This window comes from Amblyraja radiata, chromosome 3, assembly GCF_010909765.2.
Source record: "Amblyraja radiata isolate CabotCenter1 chromosome 3, sAmbRad1.1.pri, whole genome shotgun sequence".
NCBI lineage: Eukaryota > Metazoa > Chordata > Chondrichthyes > Rajiformes > Rajidae > Amblyraja > Amblyraja radiata.
In genome coordinates, this window is record NC_045958.1 from 97,764,715 (window position 1) to 97,782,468 (window position 17,754).

General features: G+C 44.5%; 1 protein-coding gene across 8 annotated transcripts in view; it reads left to right on the forward strand.

Annotated features, from left to right (window-relative positions):
• Window positions 1-17,754, forward strand: part of adgrl3 (adhesion G protein-coupled receptor L3) — a 618,558-nt gene that overhangs the window by 403,020 nt on the left and 197,784 nt on the right. For 6 of the 8 annotated variants that reach the window (XM_033018411.1, XM_033018412.1, XM_033018413.1 and 3 more), the window contains 2 exons: window positions 9,613-9,627; window positions 10,316-11,113. In XM_033018411.1, the coding sequence (XP_032874302.1) occupies window positions 9,613-9,627; window positions 10,316-11,113 (813 nt within the window). The remainder of the gene's footprint in view (window positions 1-9,612; window positions 9,628-10,315; window positions 11,114-17,754) is intronic. The other 2 variants (XM_033018409.1, XM_033018414.1) reach the window with 1 other exon arrangement.

The window sequence follows — 17,754 nt, forward strand, 5'->3', positions numbered from 1 at the left end:
TTCACTTGGTAGATGTGTTAAACTCTACTGAATAATCTGGAGCTGCTGGGGAGATGGGTGCATATTACTGAGAAGGTATTATTTGGTGAACATTTGTAACTGTTCATTTGCATGCAAATACCTTCTGGTTTTTTTCCATATATTTCTGTGTATTCTGTGTAACAAAATATTTAGCACTTCTAGGGACTGCATCAAAAACCCAAACCCAGAGGAGGCACAGACAGAAGTTAAAATAAATGGTGTTTTTCTTTCATCTTCACTCTGCATTGTGTGCATTAATGGATTGAAGCAACTCAAAAGCAGGGCCCAAGGTGCATGGCCTCAAACCTGTTGAGTTCTTCCAGCAGTATTTGCAGTCAAACATCAGTCAGAGTCTCAGTCAGAGGTTTGAGTATCGAGGTTGCGAGCTCATGTTGCAAATTCACACAGATGAACTCTTCTGCCAAATTATTTCATAAAGCCAACCATATGGATTGCTTCAAGAATGTTGCTTTGAAAGTGCAAACATTGTGTTGATGTACCATTCACCAATTGCAGTTGTTTGTGGGAACCTCATAAGTCAGTCTAGCTGTTGAGTTGGAAGAGTAACCAAGGAGAAGTGAGTGGGGGGAATGGAAGACTCTGCACTTGCCAACGCTTTACATCATTACCAATTTAGCTGCAATTTATCATACAAACTGCATTAGTCTATTTTTCTTATTTTCCACTAGAACAAAAATCTAATTATTGATCAAAACATATAAAAGCTGAAGGATTTAAGCCTTTAATACACTACTCAATTTATTCTGTCAATTGTCAAAAGCATTACTCCACTGTTTTTCAACATTTGTGTTCATAGAGTGATACAGTGTGGAAACAGGCCCTTCGGCCCAACTTGCCAACACCGACCAACATGTCCCAGCTACACTAGTCCCATACACTAGTGCATGGTCCATATCTCTCCATACCTGTCCTACCCATGTACCTGTCTAACTGTTTTGTAAAGGCTGGGATAGTCCCAGCCTCAACTACCTCATCTGGCAGCTTGTTCCATACACCCACCACCCTTTGTGTGAAAAAGTCACCCCTCAGATTCCTGTTAAATCTTTTCTCCTTCACCTTGCCTATTCATGCCTACTATATTCTGTTGTGCTGAAGCAAAATAAGAATGTCATTGTCCTATCTGGGACACATGACAATAAACTATCTTCAATCTTGAACCTATGTCGTCTGGTCATCGATTCTCATACTCTGGGCATCTACCCGATCTATTCCTCTCATGATTTATACACTACCTCATCTGGCAGATCACCCCTCATCCTCCTGCACTCCAAGGAATAGAGTCCCAGTCTACTCAACCTCTCCCTATAGCTCAGACCCTCTAGTCCTGGCAACGTCCTCATAAATCTTTTTAGAACCCTTTCAAGCTTGACAATATATTCCCTGTAGTCCTTTTATACTCATTTTGAGTAGAATTATTTCCCTATCCAGTTATTATCAAAACATTTTTTTTTCAAAACTAGAAGTTTAATCCTAGGTATATCTTGTATTCTTCACTCTTGGAATAATGAGCCACTTGAGTTTAGTTTAGCTCAGAGATGCAGCACCTTCCGCCCACTGAGTCCACGCCGACCAGCGATCCCCACACATTAACACTATCCTACACACATAGGGACAATTTACAATTATACCAAGCCAATTAACCTACAAACCTGTACGTCTTTGGAGTGTGGGAGGAAACCAGAACACCCAGAGAAGACCTACGAAGGTCTTGGGGTAAACGTACAAACTCCGTACAGACAGCACTCGTAGTCAGGATCGAACCCAGGTCTCTGGCGCTCTAAGGCAGCAAAATTACCACTGTGGCACCCTAAACCGGAGCATCCAGAGTAAACCCACGCAGTCACAGGGAGAATGTACAAACTCCATACAGACAGCGCCTGCTGTCAGGATCGAACCCGGGTCTCTGGCGCTGTAAGTGCAGCAACTCTACCGCTGCACCACTGTGCTGCACTAGAATATGAATTCCCCAGCAGTGGTGCAGGGAATTGAACTTGAGACGCTGGATGAAAGAATCCAGATCTCTGACTACTAAACCGATGGCCTCACCTCTGTGCTACCACATCCACGTGGTATTGAATTGATCATCAATAAGAATTATTGTTTTGAGGATTGTCTTTAGTAGTTACATCAACAACATAACAACTAGTGTGGAATAGATAACTTTTATGATTGATTGCAAAGGAACTCAACTGCCTTCTGTCCATCTTCACCTCCTTCCCATCTGCAGTTCTCCTGAGACCATCTGATCTCCTGAGAGGGAGAAAAAGCACAGGACAATGCAGGGAAAATAATCTGATGAAATTCTTCTCAGCAGTCCTCAGATACTCAATGACAGCCCAGAAAAGCCACATGACCAAGGCTCAGCTAGAAAGAAGCAAATCTTCAAACCGGGCACCAACCCTGGTCAAACTTGAAAGGTTTTGACGGGGAAGTGTGATTGATATACTCATAATACTTTTCACGATCTCTGAATGCCCCAAAGACTTTCCACAAACAATGATGGACACCGCACTTTATGTTATGGCTGTACGGGTAACAGAAAGTTGCCATTTGAATTTACGGATCACTGTCGAAACATTTTAGGTCCAGAATAAAAATTCACTCCTATGGAATTTGTGTGAGAAAAATTTGCTAAATGCAAAAGAACAACAAATGTTGACAATTTTACTCAAGACAATTACCACAGGGATGAGTTTGTAAGAATACAACTGGTCTGTCAAGCAGGAATGTACTGAATTATTCAGCGTTGTGGCCATTCTAATGTAAAGGGCCTGTCCCACTTAGGCTATTTTTTTAGGAGACTACAGGCGACTTGACCGTCACCGCATGGTTGCCGGGATGTCGCCTGTATGGTCGTGACTAGCCTCCTCAGTCGCCCAAAGAGTCGTAGCATTTTTGTGGTCGCCGCTGGCTTTCAACATGTTCAAAATACTTTGGCGACAGTGGGTTGAAGCCAATGAGCATAGTTTGACTTCTCCTGACATAGGTGCTGTCGTAGGCTGTCGCCAGGTGACGTAGGTTGTTGCCAGTGCTGACTTTGGTGAATCCCATTGGCGATCACCTACTTCAACCTACATCAACCGTTGACAGGTACTGGCGACCGAATTGTCTTCAGTTGTCGCCGACAGGGTCGTAGCTAGTCGGGGGTGGACGTAGGTTGACTTTGGTTGTTGTAGGTTGTCGCCTGTGTGGTCATAAGTTGTCGTTGGTGTGGCCGTAGGTGGATGTCCTAATGGGTCGCCGGTTGTTGGTAGCTTGCCGTAGCTTGACGGCAAGATGGTAGGTTGTTGTAGCTTGTCGTAGACATTGTCGTAGGGGAGTCCAGTCACCGTTTTTTCGGCGACCTGCTACGACTATGACAGTCGCCTAAAAAATCACCTAAGTGGGACAGGCCCTTAAGACTACATTATCCAGCAGCAATATATAACCAAAATGGTTACACAGTGTTGGTGATTACAGTAAAGATATTGTGCATGATAGTAATTCAAATAGTCGCTCAAAATCATGTCATGTTATCTTTGACATCCACCTGATTTTGTTTAACTTCCCATCCAAAAAAAAGGAGACTCAAAAGTGCAGAATTGCACCAGAGGTCAACTTGGGTTTCATGGGCATATCGCTGGATGGAGACTTGCGCACGCAGCTTGCTGGTTCACTGATATCAGTGGCTCAAGTTGAGCCCCACTGACCTTAGATGCTGACAGCCAACTCACCAGGCAATGATTCCAATCATGAAACAGTGAATTCCCCATCCCCCATTCCATCGTCCAAAGCTGACTGCTTTTGAGCAAGTGCATCCAATAATCACTTCTATCTTCCGTAGGATTTTTAATTACATTCTCATTATCTCAGGCAATTACTGCAGATTGAGAGTATATAAAATAATTATCCCTCTGTTAACGAAGCTAAACCTTATCTTTAATAATGGGTTTCTTAATGAAGCACGAAAAAAAGGTTGTACATGTATTCTCAACAATGCCTTGTATTGAGCTCTTTATCAATTGACTAAAAATTATCAATCTATTGCGAAAAAAACCCAAAAGTGCTGGCAGATCTCAGCGGGTCTGGCAGTACCTGTAGAAGGGATGGAAAGATTATAGAGATTCTTCTTTAGACTGTTCAGAAAGCTGGAAGAGATGGGTGGCGATGGGGATGGGGCAAGTGATAGGCGGATGCAGGTGAGGTTGCGGATGGGTGGAGGGGTCAGATGGGTGGAGTACGTGACAAATGCGAGAGGGGAAAAAGAGAAAGACGGGTGACAGATAAGGAAAGGAGAAAATTTTGAGCCCGAGGGAGGGATATGGTGGCAGGTGACGTGGGAGGGGAAAGATGAGGAGCAAATGGGACTTGGGGTTGGGAGATGAATGTACAGAGGCGGGTAAATGAGCAGCATGACTGGAATAGTGGGAGATGGTGGGAAAAATGTGTGTCCTTGAGGGTCGAAGAGGCAGGGGAAATATGAGGGGGAAAGGCTATTATTAATTCAACATTTAAATTACTGGGTCGTAAACGACCTCAATGAAATATGAGGTACTGTTCATCCATTTTATGTGTGGCCTCACTTTTACCAATTTTTACCGATCATGATTTTTTGGTTAATTTATTTTAGTGTTTGTCGCCACTATGGTTATTTATTGGCAATAATTTATTTTAGAAAGTATAATATTTTGTGAAGAAAATATTTCTAATGAGGTTTCGAAGGATTCTGAACTGCTTTGGCCCCAGGAGGGAATGGAATGGGATATTATTGAGCAAAATGTTAAGCCATTGATGAGTGTTTAGATGTGCAGGAAGGAACTGTAGATGCTGGTTTAAACTGAAAATAGACACAAAAAGCTGGAGTAACTCAGTGGGTCTGGCAGCATCTCTGGAGAGAAGGAATGGGTAACATTTAGGGTCGAGACCCTCCTTCAGATCTGAAGATAGGTGTCGGAATAGCAGGCTTCTGTGAAGTTTTACAAATGCTCCTGCTCATTGATGTTGTTGGGATTATAAAGGAGCACAGCATTGATAGTCAGTGGGAGAGCAGTCACTGCACAAGGGACAGTGAGACCCAGGATCGATTTGGACCTCTCCTGCTGACTATGTGGAGTTGGCATGTTCCCCTTGCGACCATGTGAGTTTCCTCCAGTGCTCTAATTTTCTTCCATACCTCAAAGATTTGTTGTGTTTGGTAAGTTGATTGATCGACCAAACACCATGGGGAAATTCACAGTGAATATGCTGGGAGTAGATAGGAATATGGGAAGAATGAAGCGGGTTAGGGCAGGATGAGTGTTTTAAAAAATGGGTACTTGATGGCCAGTGTAGACACTGTGGGCTGGGGAGCTCATTTAATGGAAAGAAAGGTTTATTGGAAAGATAAGTGTGTACTCCAGTAACGTCCCTTCTACTGATGGAAACAGTGTGAAGAACAGATTGAGTGCCAAGTGCTCCATTTAGTCAGAGGTTGGCAAATCTGTGGAATGCATTGCCACAGAAGGATGAGGAAGCCAAGTCAGTGGATATTTTTAAGGCAGCGATAGATCGGTTCTTGATCAGTATGGGTGTCAGGGATTATGGGGAGAGGGCAGGAGAATGGGGTTAGCAGGGAAAGATAGATCAGGCATGATTGAATGGTGGAGTGGACTTGATGGGCCAAATGGCCTAATTCTACCTCCTATCACTTATGGCCTTATGACCTCCTAGGCCTCAGCGTCACTGACTGACTAACCAATGAACTACATGTATGGCTCACCTCATTCAGAGGCCGTACTACTGTGGAATAATCTAAAGGGGCTGTCCCACTTGGATGGCCTAATCCGTGAGTTCTGGCGAGTTTGACCTCGACTCGTACTCGCAGCATGGTCGACGTGAGGTCGTAGGAGGTCTTCGTAACTCTCCTTCATGCTCGAGAGTGGTCTCCGTGTATTCGAGGCCTCAGCTAGGTCGTGGCGTTTTTTTCAATATATAGTAAAAAATGCCCGCGAGTAAAAAAAGGTCGCCATGGAAAAAAATCTATACTTTTTTTACTCGTAGGTTTAGTCGTTGTGGGTCGTCATGTTAATCGTAGGTAATCGAGGGTAGTTGAAGGTAGTCGAAGGTAGTCGTTGATAGTCTTCATCATAGTCGAAAGGTGGTTGAAGGAGGTCGTCTTCACTCTCCACTATTCGGTGACCAATTTTCCCGGTTAGTCGTAGCTAGTCGAAGCTGGTCTTCAACATAGTCAAAGGAGGTCTTCTACATAGTCGAAGGAGGGCTTCAACATGTCATTTTTTCCAAACTCTTCTAAACTTACCAATTAGGTCACCCAAGTGGGACAGCCCCTTAACACAAAGTGACTTGCAGGTGTGCATTGCCTTTACATGCCTTTGCCATTGTGTATGCCTGTCTCCTCCCTCTGACGGTGCACCTGACACATGAAGGACTCTGAAAGCAAATCACAGACTTCTCAGAGGTTGCAGTAAGTCCATTGTTTTTCTTTTACATTGACATTGATACACATGGCACAAGATTATATGGCTTCTTGTGATCCCCCTTCCAGCATTGTATTTATTGTTGTTTTGTGGAAAGGAAATGCGTTTATAATTTATAACAACATTTGTACAAAAGGTATTTCCTCATGTTTTAGTTTATTGTCATGCATACTGAGTTACAGTGAATAATTTTTATTGAGTACTATCCAGTTTGGTTTAGTTTAGTTTAGAGATACAGCACGGAAACAGGCCCTTCAGCCCACCGGGTCCTCGCCGACCAGCAATCCTCGCACATTAACACTGTCCTACACACACTAGGAACAATTTTTACAATTACCAAGCCAATAAACCTACAAACCTGTACGTCTTTGGAGTGTGGGAGGAAACCGAATATCTCGGAGAAAACCCACGCAGGTCATGGGGAGAATGTACAGACTCCGTACGAACAGCACCCGTAATCGGGATCGAACCCGGGTCTCTGGCGCTGTATTCGCTGTAAGGCAGCAATTCTACCGCTGCGCCACCGTGCCACCTTTAAGAAGAGTCTATACATGAATACAATCAAGACATCCGTAGTGCACAGTTAAAGGATACCAGATCAGTTTAGTTTATTGTACAGTGAGATGATTTTTGTTGCGTGCTATTGCATGCCATTGTGAGCTTGTTGTGAGTGGGTACAATGTTTTAATGCAAAGATATAACATTTCACATTGTGTGTCCTTATTTCATTTTACTTCCAGAGAAAATAAATCTAAATCTCTTTTATTTGTAGAATATCAGATTTCAATAACAAGGATTGAAACAGTTTGCATAAAGTAATTAATCATTTGGACTGAGACATCCAATGGTGTTTTGCAGAGGGTTTTCTCTCGAAGGCATTCTCACCTTCACAAACTCAGTAGCCAACAGAATATTCAAAACTGATTTTAGGATGCAGATGTTCCAAGATGGTCCCAGAGCAAGTTCTCTGAAGCACACTGATTAGTAGGGTACAGTTCGAAAGCCATAGTTTAGGACTTCAATCCTGAGGTGAAGTCTTCTTCTCCTAGAAAGAGTGAATAATAACCAAGAGAATCAGAGCATTTTCACCCAATAATTCTGTCTGATCAGAAGCTTTCCTTGTTCAAGTGTGCTCGTAAATGTTGGGCAATTCTTTATTTTAGACTCTGGAGATGCAGCACAGAAACAGGCCCATCAGCTCACCGGAGTCCACGCCGACTGACCAGTCACTACACACTAGGGCCAATTTTTGCTGAAGCCGGTATTTGGAGTGTGGGAGGAAACTGGAGCACCCGGAGAAAACTCGCACGGTGACATGGCGAATGTACAAACTCTGTATAGACGACGCTCGTAGTGAAGATCGAAGCTGGGTCCCTGGTGCTGTAAGGCAGCAACTCTACCGCTGTGCCACTGTGCAGCACAATGTCTTATATTTTACAACAGTCTTCCCCATATTGCTCCCGCCCCCTCCCCCCACTTTGTAGCCCATATTGATAAGCTAAGTTGAAAAGAAAACTAAAGTAAGCTGTGATAAAATGGGCTGAGAGGTATTTCTTTGCAAACTGGACCCCTCTCTGGGGCAAACAGTCCCTGACGATTTATTCAGCTCTTTCTCTTATCTAAGGTGTTAGTCTGCACTAATTGCAAGTGTATGAAATGTTCAGCGCAGCATTGCTCTTGAATATTAAACACACTGGGTACAAAGTCATTATCTGGTGGGTATTTGTCCATTGTGATGGCATTTGGGGCAGCGGTAGAGTTGCTGCCTTACAGCATCAGCGCCCGGGTTCGATCGTGGCTATGTGTAAGCAGTTTATACATTCTCCCTGTGACCACGTGGGTTTGCTCCGGTTACCTCCCACTTTCCAAAAACGTCCAGGATTGTAGGTTAATTGGCTTCTGTAAATTATGTATGTAGGATAGAGCTCATGTACGGGGGAACCCGCTGGTCGGCGCGGACTCGGTTTCCGCGCTGTATCTCTAAAGTCTAAAATCAAGTAAAGAAGTATCTGACCTTTATGAGCATACTTGAACAAAGAAAGCTTCTGATAAGACAAATATTTAAAACAGTCTCTTAAAACTAATTAAAAAAAAGGTGTTGTGTTGAAATGTTGAAAACCAATGTTATCAACCAGGAAAATGAGATAAAGGTCTGTGACTCATGCCAGGTTGGCTTTGTTGGAACATCACCTTGTGTATTGAGCAAAAAACAAAGTGCGGGAGGAAGTGGTCCAGCAGCATCTGTGGAGAGAATGGACTGACAACATCTTGGGTCGGGACTTTCTTTCCCACACTTCTCTCACTATCTCCCACCATCCTAGTCATCCTGCTCCCCCCCCCCCCCCCCCCCCCCACCTGTATGCTCATCTCCCACCCAGAGTCCCATATTTCTCATTTACCCTCTCTCCTCCTTCCTCTCCCCCTTGTCTCATTGCACCTACATCCTGAATTTGGATCGATGTAGTACGCTGAAAAGCTCTAGGTAGAGCATCACTTAGCACTTCCCTCCTGCTTTACATTTCGCACCTCCTCTTCCTTCCTTATCTGTCACCCTTTTGTCTCATTTGCACCTCTAGCCTTGGCTGCTTCCTCTCCCGTTCTGTCAATAAAATCCCCCTCACCTCTATACTTGACGGTCTTTGTTCTGCCTCTGCCTTCTTTTCCAGCTTCTAGTCCACCAGTCTGAAGAAAGGTCCTAACCCGACACATCATCTGTCATTCCCTCCATAGATGCTGCCTGACCCGTTGAGTTCCTCCAGCACTTTGTTTCTTTTCTTAAAGATTCTACCATCTGCAGTTTCTTGTGTCTCCTCATTGTGTACGGCACCAATTATCCAACTGATGTTCTGATTCTCCTGACAATATAGTACTGGAAACATCTTTTTTGAATATTTCTATGAATCATTTTGTTTTGAAAATTGTACTGTTGTTTCTCACCAGGTTTTTACAAAATAATCAAATCCAATATTTTCCAGTTATGAATAATTTCCCTGGACCAGCCACTTGCTCTCCCCTTTAATGTGTTTTTTACAGTAATGTCATTGCTGGTGAATACCATTAATCAATTCTCTTTTTCTTCTTCATTTCTTTCTTCCCTCTCCCAATGCCTAAGTAGAAGTGGATCAGAAAGGTAATACGACAATTAGAAATTGCACACTTATGATCACTGTTATGCACTTACCTTATTAACCTTATGCATTGCCACAAGTTTGCTCTCATCTCTGTTGTGCAGCTGTTAACCAAGTTTAGACGCACCATGTTCATCTCGCTGCTTGCTAACAGGACATATGCCGCCGCATACACATTTTTCACTTTGTTACAAAAGATCAGATCATAGAAGGTTTATCGATTTCCTTCTTTATTTCCTTCTCATGTCATGCCTCTTTCATTTCGATTTAATCTTTGCATCCATTTTGTGAAAGCTGCTGCTTAAATATTTTCTTAAACTGTTTTGTCTCAAAAGCAATTCGGTCTCTATTTATAACGAACTGACAATTGAACGAAGTATAATTTCCCAAGCCCCTGCTCTCTCTTCTTATTGAAAAGAGCAGCTATTTTCCTCTTCAAGATATGAAAAGCAACATGTTTAGTGTTTGAAAATTCTGATTATATTTGGATTTTCTAATTATTTTAACATAGCATTTAAATATATATATATATATCACTATGTATAGCTTGGTAACTTTGAAGAAACCTCTTTAAACTGAAGTTGTTTGATGGATCCACAGGAAAAAGGGAAAACAATTGTCCATTGATTGAACCAAGTGGAGCTGCCCTGTGGGATTTTGACATGTTTATCTTTTCTTCCTTTCCCACAGTTTTCTTATGCCCCGGAACACTTCAAGCAGTTTATCAGATGGACCACTTGTTTGAGTCCGATCACCAGTCTGGGGCCTGGTGCAAAGACCCACTTCAAGCTTCGGACAAGGTCTACTACATGCCGTGGACTCCCTACAGGACAGACACACTGACGGAATACTCTTCAATGGGCGACTTCATTGCGGGACGGCCCACCATCACCTACAAGCTTCCTCACCGAGTGGACGGAACGGGCTTCGTGGTGTATGACGGCGCGCTGTTCTTCAACAAAGAGCGAACGCGAAACATCGTGAAGTTTGACCTCAGGACTAGGATCAAGAGTGGGGAGGCCATCATAGCCAGCGCCAATTACCACGACACCTCCCCTTACCGATGGGGAGGGAAGTCCGACATTGATCTTGCGGTGGACGAAAACGGGTTATGGGTCATCTATGCAACAGAGCAGAACAATGGCAAAATAGTAATTAGCCAGTTAAATCCTTACACTTTGCGGATTGAAGGAACTTGGAATACTGCCTATGATAAGAGGTCAGCTTCAAATGCCTTCATGATTTGTGGCGTTCTCTACGTGGTGAAATCTGTGTATGAAGATGACGACAATGAGGCCACTGGGAATAAGATAGACTATATCTATAACACCGAGTTAAGTATGGAAGGAAGTATTGACATCATCTTTCCCAACTCCTACCAGTACATTGCAGCAGTGGATTACAATCCGAGAGACCATAAGCTCTATGTGTGGAATAATTACCACGTCCTGAAATACTCACTGGAGTTCGGTCTACTCAATGAACAAGGTAAGGTGGTGTTTGTCTGATTCTGCTTGACTCTGACATTGATTTACTGTGTGTAAGATGGAAATAAAGGATGCCGCTTGGGTGGCCACGGTGGCGCAGTGGTAGAGTTGCTGCCTTACAGCGCTTGCAGCGTTGGAGAACTGGGATGAATCCCAACTACGGGTGCTGTCCATACGGAGTTAACCCTGTGACCTGTGTGGGGTTTCTCCGAGATCTTTAGTTTCCTCTCACACTCCAAAGACGTACGGGTTTGGAGGTAAATTGATTTGGTATAAGTGTAAAATTGGGCCCTCCTGTGTGCAGGATAGTGTTAATGTACGGGGATCACTGGACGGTGTGGACTAGGTGGGCTGAAGGGCCTGTTTCCGCACTGTATCTCTAAACAGAACTGGGTTCCAACCTGACCACTGGTGCTGTCTGTACAGAGTTTGTACGTTCTCCCTGTGACCACGTGGGTTTTCTCTGGGTTCTCCGGTTTCCACTCACATTCCAAAGACATACAGGTTTGCAAATTAATTGGATTCTGTAAATTGTCCCTAGTGTGTAGGATAGAACTAGTATGGGGTGATTATGGGCGGTGCAGACTCGGTGGCCTGTTTTCAGGCTGTATCTCTAAGCTAAACTAAAAGACATGCTTTGCTTTGGCCATGTGCACCAAGCAGTTAAAATCATTACTTCCCTCTTAACATATAAAATGTTCTCGCACACTACTATTTAGATTTTAGACACATTGTAAAGTTTGGAGTGCTTGACTTCTTTCTCGTTAAATATTGAATTGCCTCGACACGAGGGCAACAAATCGGCTGAATGTGCTCTTGAATAGCCTCCCCAACCAGTAGAAAACAGCTCTCAACCTTTAAAATAATGTCAGCAATTCTGGCAATCAATTTAAGCACACCATACAAAAAAACCCAATTAATTAACCTGTAAATTTTTCACTGACTCGGGAAAATATAACGATCAATTTTGCAGGTGAGTGCGCTGATCTTTGAAAGGTACAGTGGTATTGTTTGCATGGATTGAACAGATAAATGGAATCACAGTTTAAAATCTCCTTAAAGAGCCATTTCCTGTAACAATTCAGAAATATTTTAATAGTATTGCACCGATATAGTTGTCAAGACTCAATGCACTAATGCTAGTACAATTTTAACCAGTTATCTTTGATTCAGTGGTTGCTAACTGTCCATTTTTTTGCCGGGACATCCCGTATATTGGGCTAATTTGGTTTGTCCCATACGGGACTGCCCTTGTCCTGTATTTGACTGCAACAACTCGGGTCGAGGGGGACTGTCAGGTCAGAGCACCGCGTCCAGCCCCGCCTCACCCGTCCCGACGCAGTGCAGCCCATGGAGTGCAGCAGCAGCATCTCGCCCGTGGCCCTGTTGATCGGCAGCCCGCCAGCTGTCCGACCTTCGGACCTTCACTGACCGTCGACACCACCACCCCTCCTTCTCATGGCCGATCATTGGTTCATGAGTTGGATGGGGTGCCGGACATTGCCCGCAACGTTGCGCGGGCCGAAACTCCTCAGCTGGCCAGCTGGGCTTTGTGTGCAGTCCAGCACCCAGGCCAACTCATCGTTCACCCAGCCACGGCCGAGTCGGTCAACAAATTGCCGTTGGGAATTGGTCCCTTATTTTGACCTTTTGTCCCTTATTTGGGAGTGAGAAAGTTGGCAACCCTGGGTGGTTCTGCTCAGAATGAGTCAGAATGTTGTAAATGCAAGCTCACTCCAGAGTGCCTAACCTAGCTACATACCTGACTGCAGTTCCACTGTGCCTCTGAATTGTCAAGGTGCAGTCATTCGCATCTTGTAACCCTGTTCCATAAAATGAAGTCAAACGTTCTCTTGTCATTTTACAAAGATTGCTTGCTTGTGCAGGAAGGAACTGCAGATTTAAAACCGAAGATAGACACAAAAAGCTGGAGTAACTCAGCGGGTTAGACAGCATCTCTGGAGAAAAGGATTAGGTGACGTTTCGGGTCGAGACCCTTCTTCAGACAGCTTGTACCCGAGTTAATATTGATTCCCACAGCTAAACCTCCTAAACACAAATGCTCGTAGAAATGTCATTGCACCTCGAGGTTCACACAAGGTGGTTGTCACGACAGTGGGGCTCAGTGAAGAAGGTAGTAAAGCTACTGTCTCACTGTGCCAGAGATCCAGGTTCAATCCTGACGTCGGATGTATGTTCTCACCCTGACCATGTGGGTGTCCCCCGAGTTCCCTGCTTCCTTACCACATCCCAATGACCTGCAGTTTAGTAGATTAATTGGCCGCTGTACATGTTCCCTAATGTGCAGATAAGTGGAAGAACTGGGGGAATATAATAAGAATGTGGAGAGAAATGGGGGAGAAATGGAGTATGAAGGGCCTGTAGGTACACAAAATTGCTGGGGAAACTCAGCGGGTGCAGCAGCATCTATGGAGCGAAGGAAATAGGCGACGTTTAGGAAGGGCCTGTCCCTGCATGTGGCGAGCACGACCAAACCGGAAGCAGGGGCCGCGTGGACGTCGAGTGAGTGCCGTGAAGTTCGAGTGAAGTCCACGGGAAGTTCGAGCGTGACGTACGGCGTCAAGATGCTGCGCACGCCCGTCGAGGTGGTGCGTACGGCGTCGAGGCGGCTGCGGGCCAGCAGGCTGTTGCCGCGCGGAATTTTTTAACATGGTCAGTTTTTCGGAGCCCCGCGCGATGTCAGGACCAGCTCCGCGCAACTCCATACGGCTCCGGCGATCGAAGTGGGACCGGCCCCGCAAGGCCGTATGGCTCAAGCGACCACGTTAGGTCGTGCTTGCCGCATGGAGTCGCATGCTCGTGGGACAGGCCCTTTAGGGTAAATGGGTGGCTAATGGTCACTATAGCTGAACGGCATGTTTCCATGCTGGGTCTCTCTGTGATTCCAATGGTCTCTATCATGACTCTATTCTGCAGTTTTCAATAGTAATTGAGGTTGGAGGTAGGGGCCCATTGGGAGGTTGGTGGAGACTCTTGAGCCTTCGATGAAGGAGCTATATCTTTAGTTTTGTTTAAATTTTAGTTTAATGAAACAGCGCGGAAACATGCCATTCGACCGACCGACTCCGCGCCGACCAAGCCAATTAGCCTACAAACCTGTACGACTTTGGGGTGTGGGAGGAAACCAAAGCTCCCAGGGAAAACCCACGCATGTTCACCGGGAAAACATACAAACTCCGTACAGAGAGCACCCGTAGTCAGGATCGAACCCGGGTCTACGGCACTGCATTCGCTGTAAGGCTGCAACTCTACCACTGTGCCACCGTGACCGCCACATTGTCACATGTATTATTGTCATATGTAGCAAGGTGACTGGAACATAGGGCTTGAGGGAGTCTGGACCATTGGATTAAGTGTTATGGGCATTGTCATGTCTGAACACTGGGGTGCGAGAAACATAGAAACTGAGAAAATAGGTGCAGGAGTAGGTCATTCGGCCCTTCGAGCCAGCACTGCCATTCAATGATCATGGCTGATCATCCAAATCATGGCTGACCATCCAAAATCAGTACCCTGTTCCTGCTTTCTCCCCATTTCCTTTGATTCCGTTAGCCCCAAGAGTTATATCGAGCTCTCGCTTGAAAACATCCAGTGAATTGCCTTCAACTGCCTTCTGTGGCAGAGAATTCACAACTCTTGTCTGAAAACGTTTATTCTCATCTCGGTCCCAAATGGCCTATCGCTTATTTTAGTTTATGTTTCGAGATACATCGCGTAAACAGTCCCTTCGTCCCACCGAGTCTGCACCGACCAGCGATCCGCACATGTTAACACTATCCTGCTCCCACTAGGAACAATTTAAACACACACCAAGCCAATTAACCTTCATACCTGTATGTGCGAGGGTGGGAGGAAACTGAAGATCTCGGAGAAAACCCACCCGGTCACGGGGAGAATGTATAAACGCTGTACAGACAGCAGCCGTATTCGGGATTGAATCCGGGTCTCTGGCGCTGCACGCGCTGTAAGTCAGCAACTCTACCGCTGCGCCACCGTAGCAGCCCAATCCATCGGCTTTTTCTTAAACCGTGATCCCTGGTTCTGGACTCCCTCAACATCGGGAACACTTTTCCTGCAATATGTGATCAGGGAATGGTGATTGGTCAACGTCACGTGGTGTGATGAGGTGGAAGACCTGAGGCATCCGAGCTGAAAATGGGTTTGGCTTTCAGGGCTTCCAGTTTGGGGCAGCTGTTGTTAAAATCCATGTTCCTGACAGAGTCTTGATTAGTGGGATGTGTACAGGATGTAGACCCTCTTGTCTGACAAAGGGTCCCCACCCGAAACATCACCTATCCACGACCTTCAGATACGCTGCCTGCCCACTGAGTTACTCCAGCACTTTGTGTGTTGTTTTTTGTAAACCGGCATCTGCAGTTCCTTGCGTCTCCATATAAAACAAGGGGGTTACTACTTAAATATAAACAACGACCCGTGCAAGACAGAGGTGAGGTGATTTTGTTTTTCTAGCCTTCCTTAAATGTGGGTGGGAACAGTTCATCAATATCTTGCAGGCAGAGAAATATAGATTCTTGATAGGCACGGGGTTAGGCAGGAATGCCGAGTTCAAGTTGCAATCTGATGAGTCATGACCCTTACTGAACTGCAGACGGGGCTCGAGGGGCTTCTACATACATGTCCATATGTCTGTTGTCCCAAGGATGCTAAACATTGATTTAAGATTCAGCACAATATTGCACAAAGAGTGTTACATGAGCATTATACCATGCTCAGTATTACTGGTACAGTCACTGGAATACTTCAGGAAATGTCCTAGCTAAATTTCTGGGGAGAGGCAAAACCATGTGAAAATTGAAGTTATCAGCCTTTAGTCTGGATAAATTTAATTGGCAGCCACACAACATTGGGGGAAGTAAGTCTGGAAGTTGAACTTGAGGATCGATTATCTGTTCATTTTGTTTTTGTCTTTCTGCTCTTGAGCTCTGGCTGAGTGCAAATTGCTTCTCACATTCTTCTACCAGATTGGCTGTGAAACACCTTGGGGCATGGTGGAGGCTATGAAAGGCATTACATTTTTGTTTCTTTGACAGGGTTACAAACTGAATGATGTTGATGGTTGACGTGGTGCACTGCTGAAGTAAAATTTTAATTGTAGGTGTGCTGGGATTAGGGGGTTTTCAAAGTGAAAATGAATGTGTTTAGTTTGTCAGAAACACATTTGCAATGAAAAGACGTTGGCTTGATTTCTCATGAAATTCACTTTAAATCAATTTACATTTGGAGATAAAATGTAACAGAGGCTTTAATTTCATTGAAATCTTTTATCAGAGTTTCCCCGTGCATGAATATTTCTGTTGTATCCTAATGGATTGTGAATGTGAATTATAATTGGGACCCTCAGGCAGAAAAAAATAATCAGTGACGTTCCATGGACAGAGTAATTGTGAATCTTCTCAATCTTGAGACTTAATGGATCTTAATTAATGTACTGCACTGTTCTTTGTTTGGTCACATTTAATATCAGTTGTTCAGTGCAGGTGAATGGTAAATGGGTCTTCAAACTTTGTTGCTTTATATGGATAGACACAAAATGCTGGAGTAACTCAGTGGGACAGGCAGCATCTCTGGAGAGAAGGAATGGGTGACGTTTCGGATCGAGACCCTACCTGGTGACTTGTTGGGATATTTTTCACGGTTCATTTCCTTGAAGAAATCTTGATCGGCAGCCATTCCTCATAAACATTCTCCGCACCCCTCTGAGGTGAAAGGTCAAATAAGGACTGCGAAATGTTTTTAAAACCACGCAGATACTGGAAATCAAGAATCCTATAGCGGAGCAAGATAGACCACTCCTGCTAAATGCAATGGGCTGACGTGTAGTACGCAACGGAGTGGAACGTGGGCCTTTTTTTCATCCATTTCAGTAACCCAACCCGACTCGCAGTGTAATCAACGTCGCGGGGGAACAGTTTGTGTTAATAAATTATAATTCTGAAAATGAGGAGAAGATTTTTACCAAAGAACTTTTATTTTTACGAGGATGTTTCCGTAACCGGTTTCCATCTCCGCACTAGTATCTTTGCTCAACTATGGGATCTTTGGTGCGGAGACGGAAGCCGGTTATGGAAATGGGGCCGAAAATTACCCATGAATCTGCCCATGGCCGTACCACGTCTTTTTCGTCGAGTGGACTATCTTGCTTGCTATAGGATCTTTGCTGAAAATCTAGAACGAAAAACCAGTAATGCTCAGCAGCTCAGGCAGCGCCTGTGGGGAATGATAAAGAGTCAAACGGATAATGTGCATGACCGTCAATTGACCTGTGGAGGGTTATCTTCCTCTTGCTGAGAATTGGGTGTTAAAATGAGCAAACATTTATTTTCAATTCCAAGTTTATAATTTGGAATTCAGAAGTCTGAAGAAGGGTCCCGATCCAAAATGTTTCCCGTCCATTCCCTCCATAGATATTGCCTGACCCACTGAGTTCCTCTGGCACTTTGTGTTTAGCTCAGGATTACGGCCTCTTGATGTTTGTTAAAGATTGTAAATAATTATTTTCCTTACTGATTGTGCGATCAGATTTGGAAATAAGAGTTGAACTGGTACGGTTTTTACTTTATTGTTCGAGGGAAGAAAGTCTATTGCCCTGACCTGAGTTGG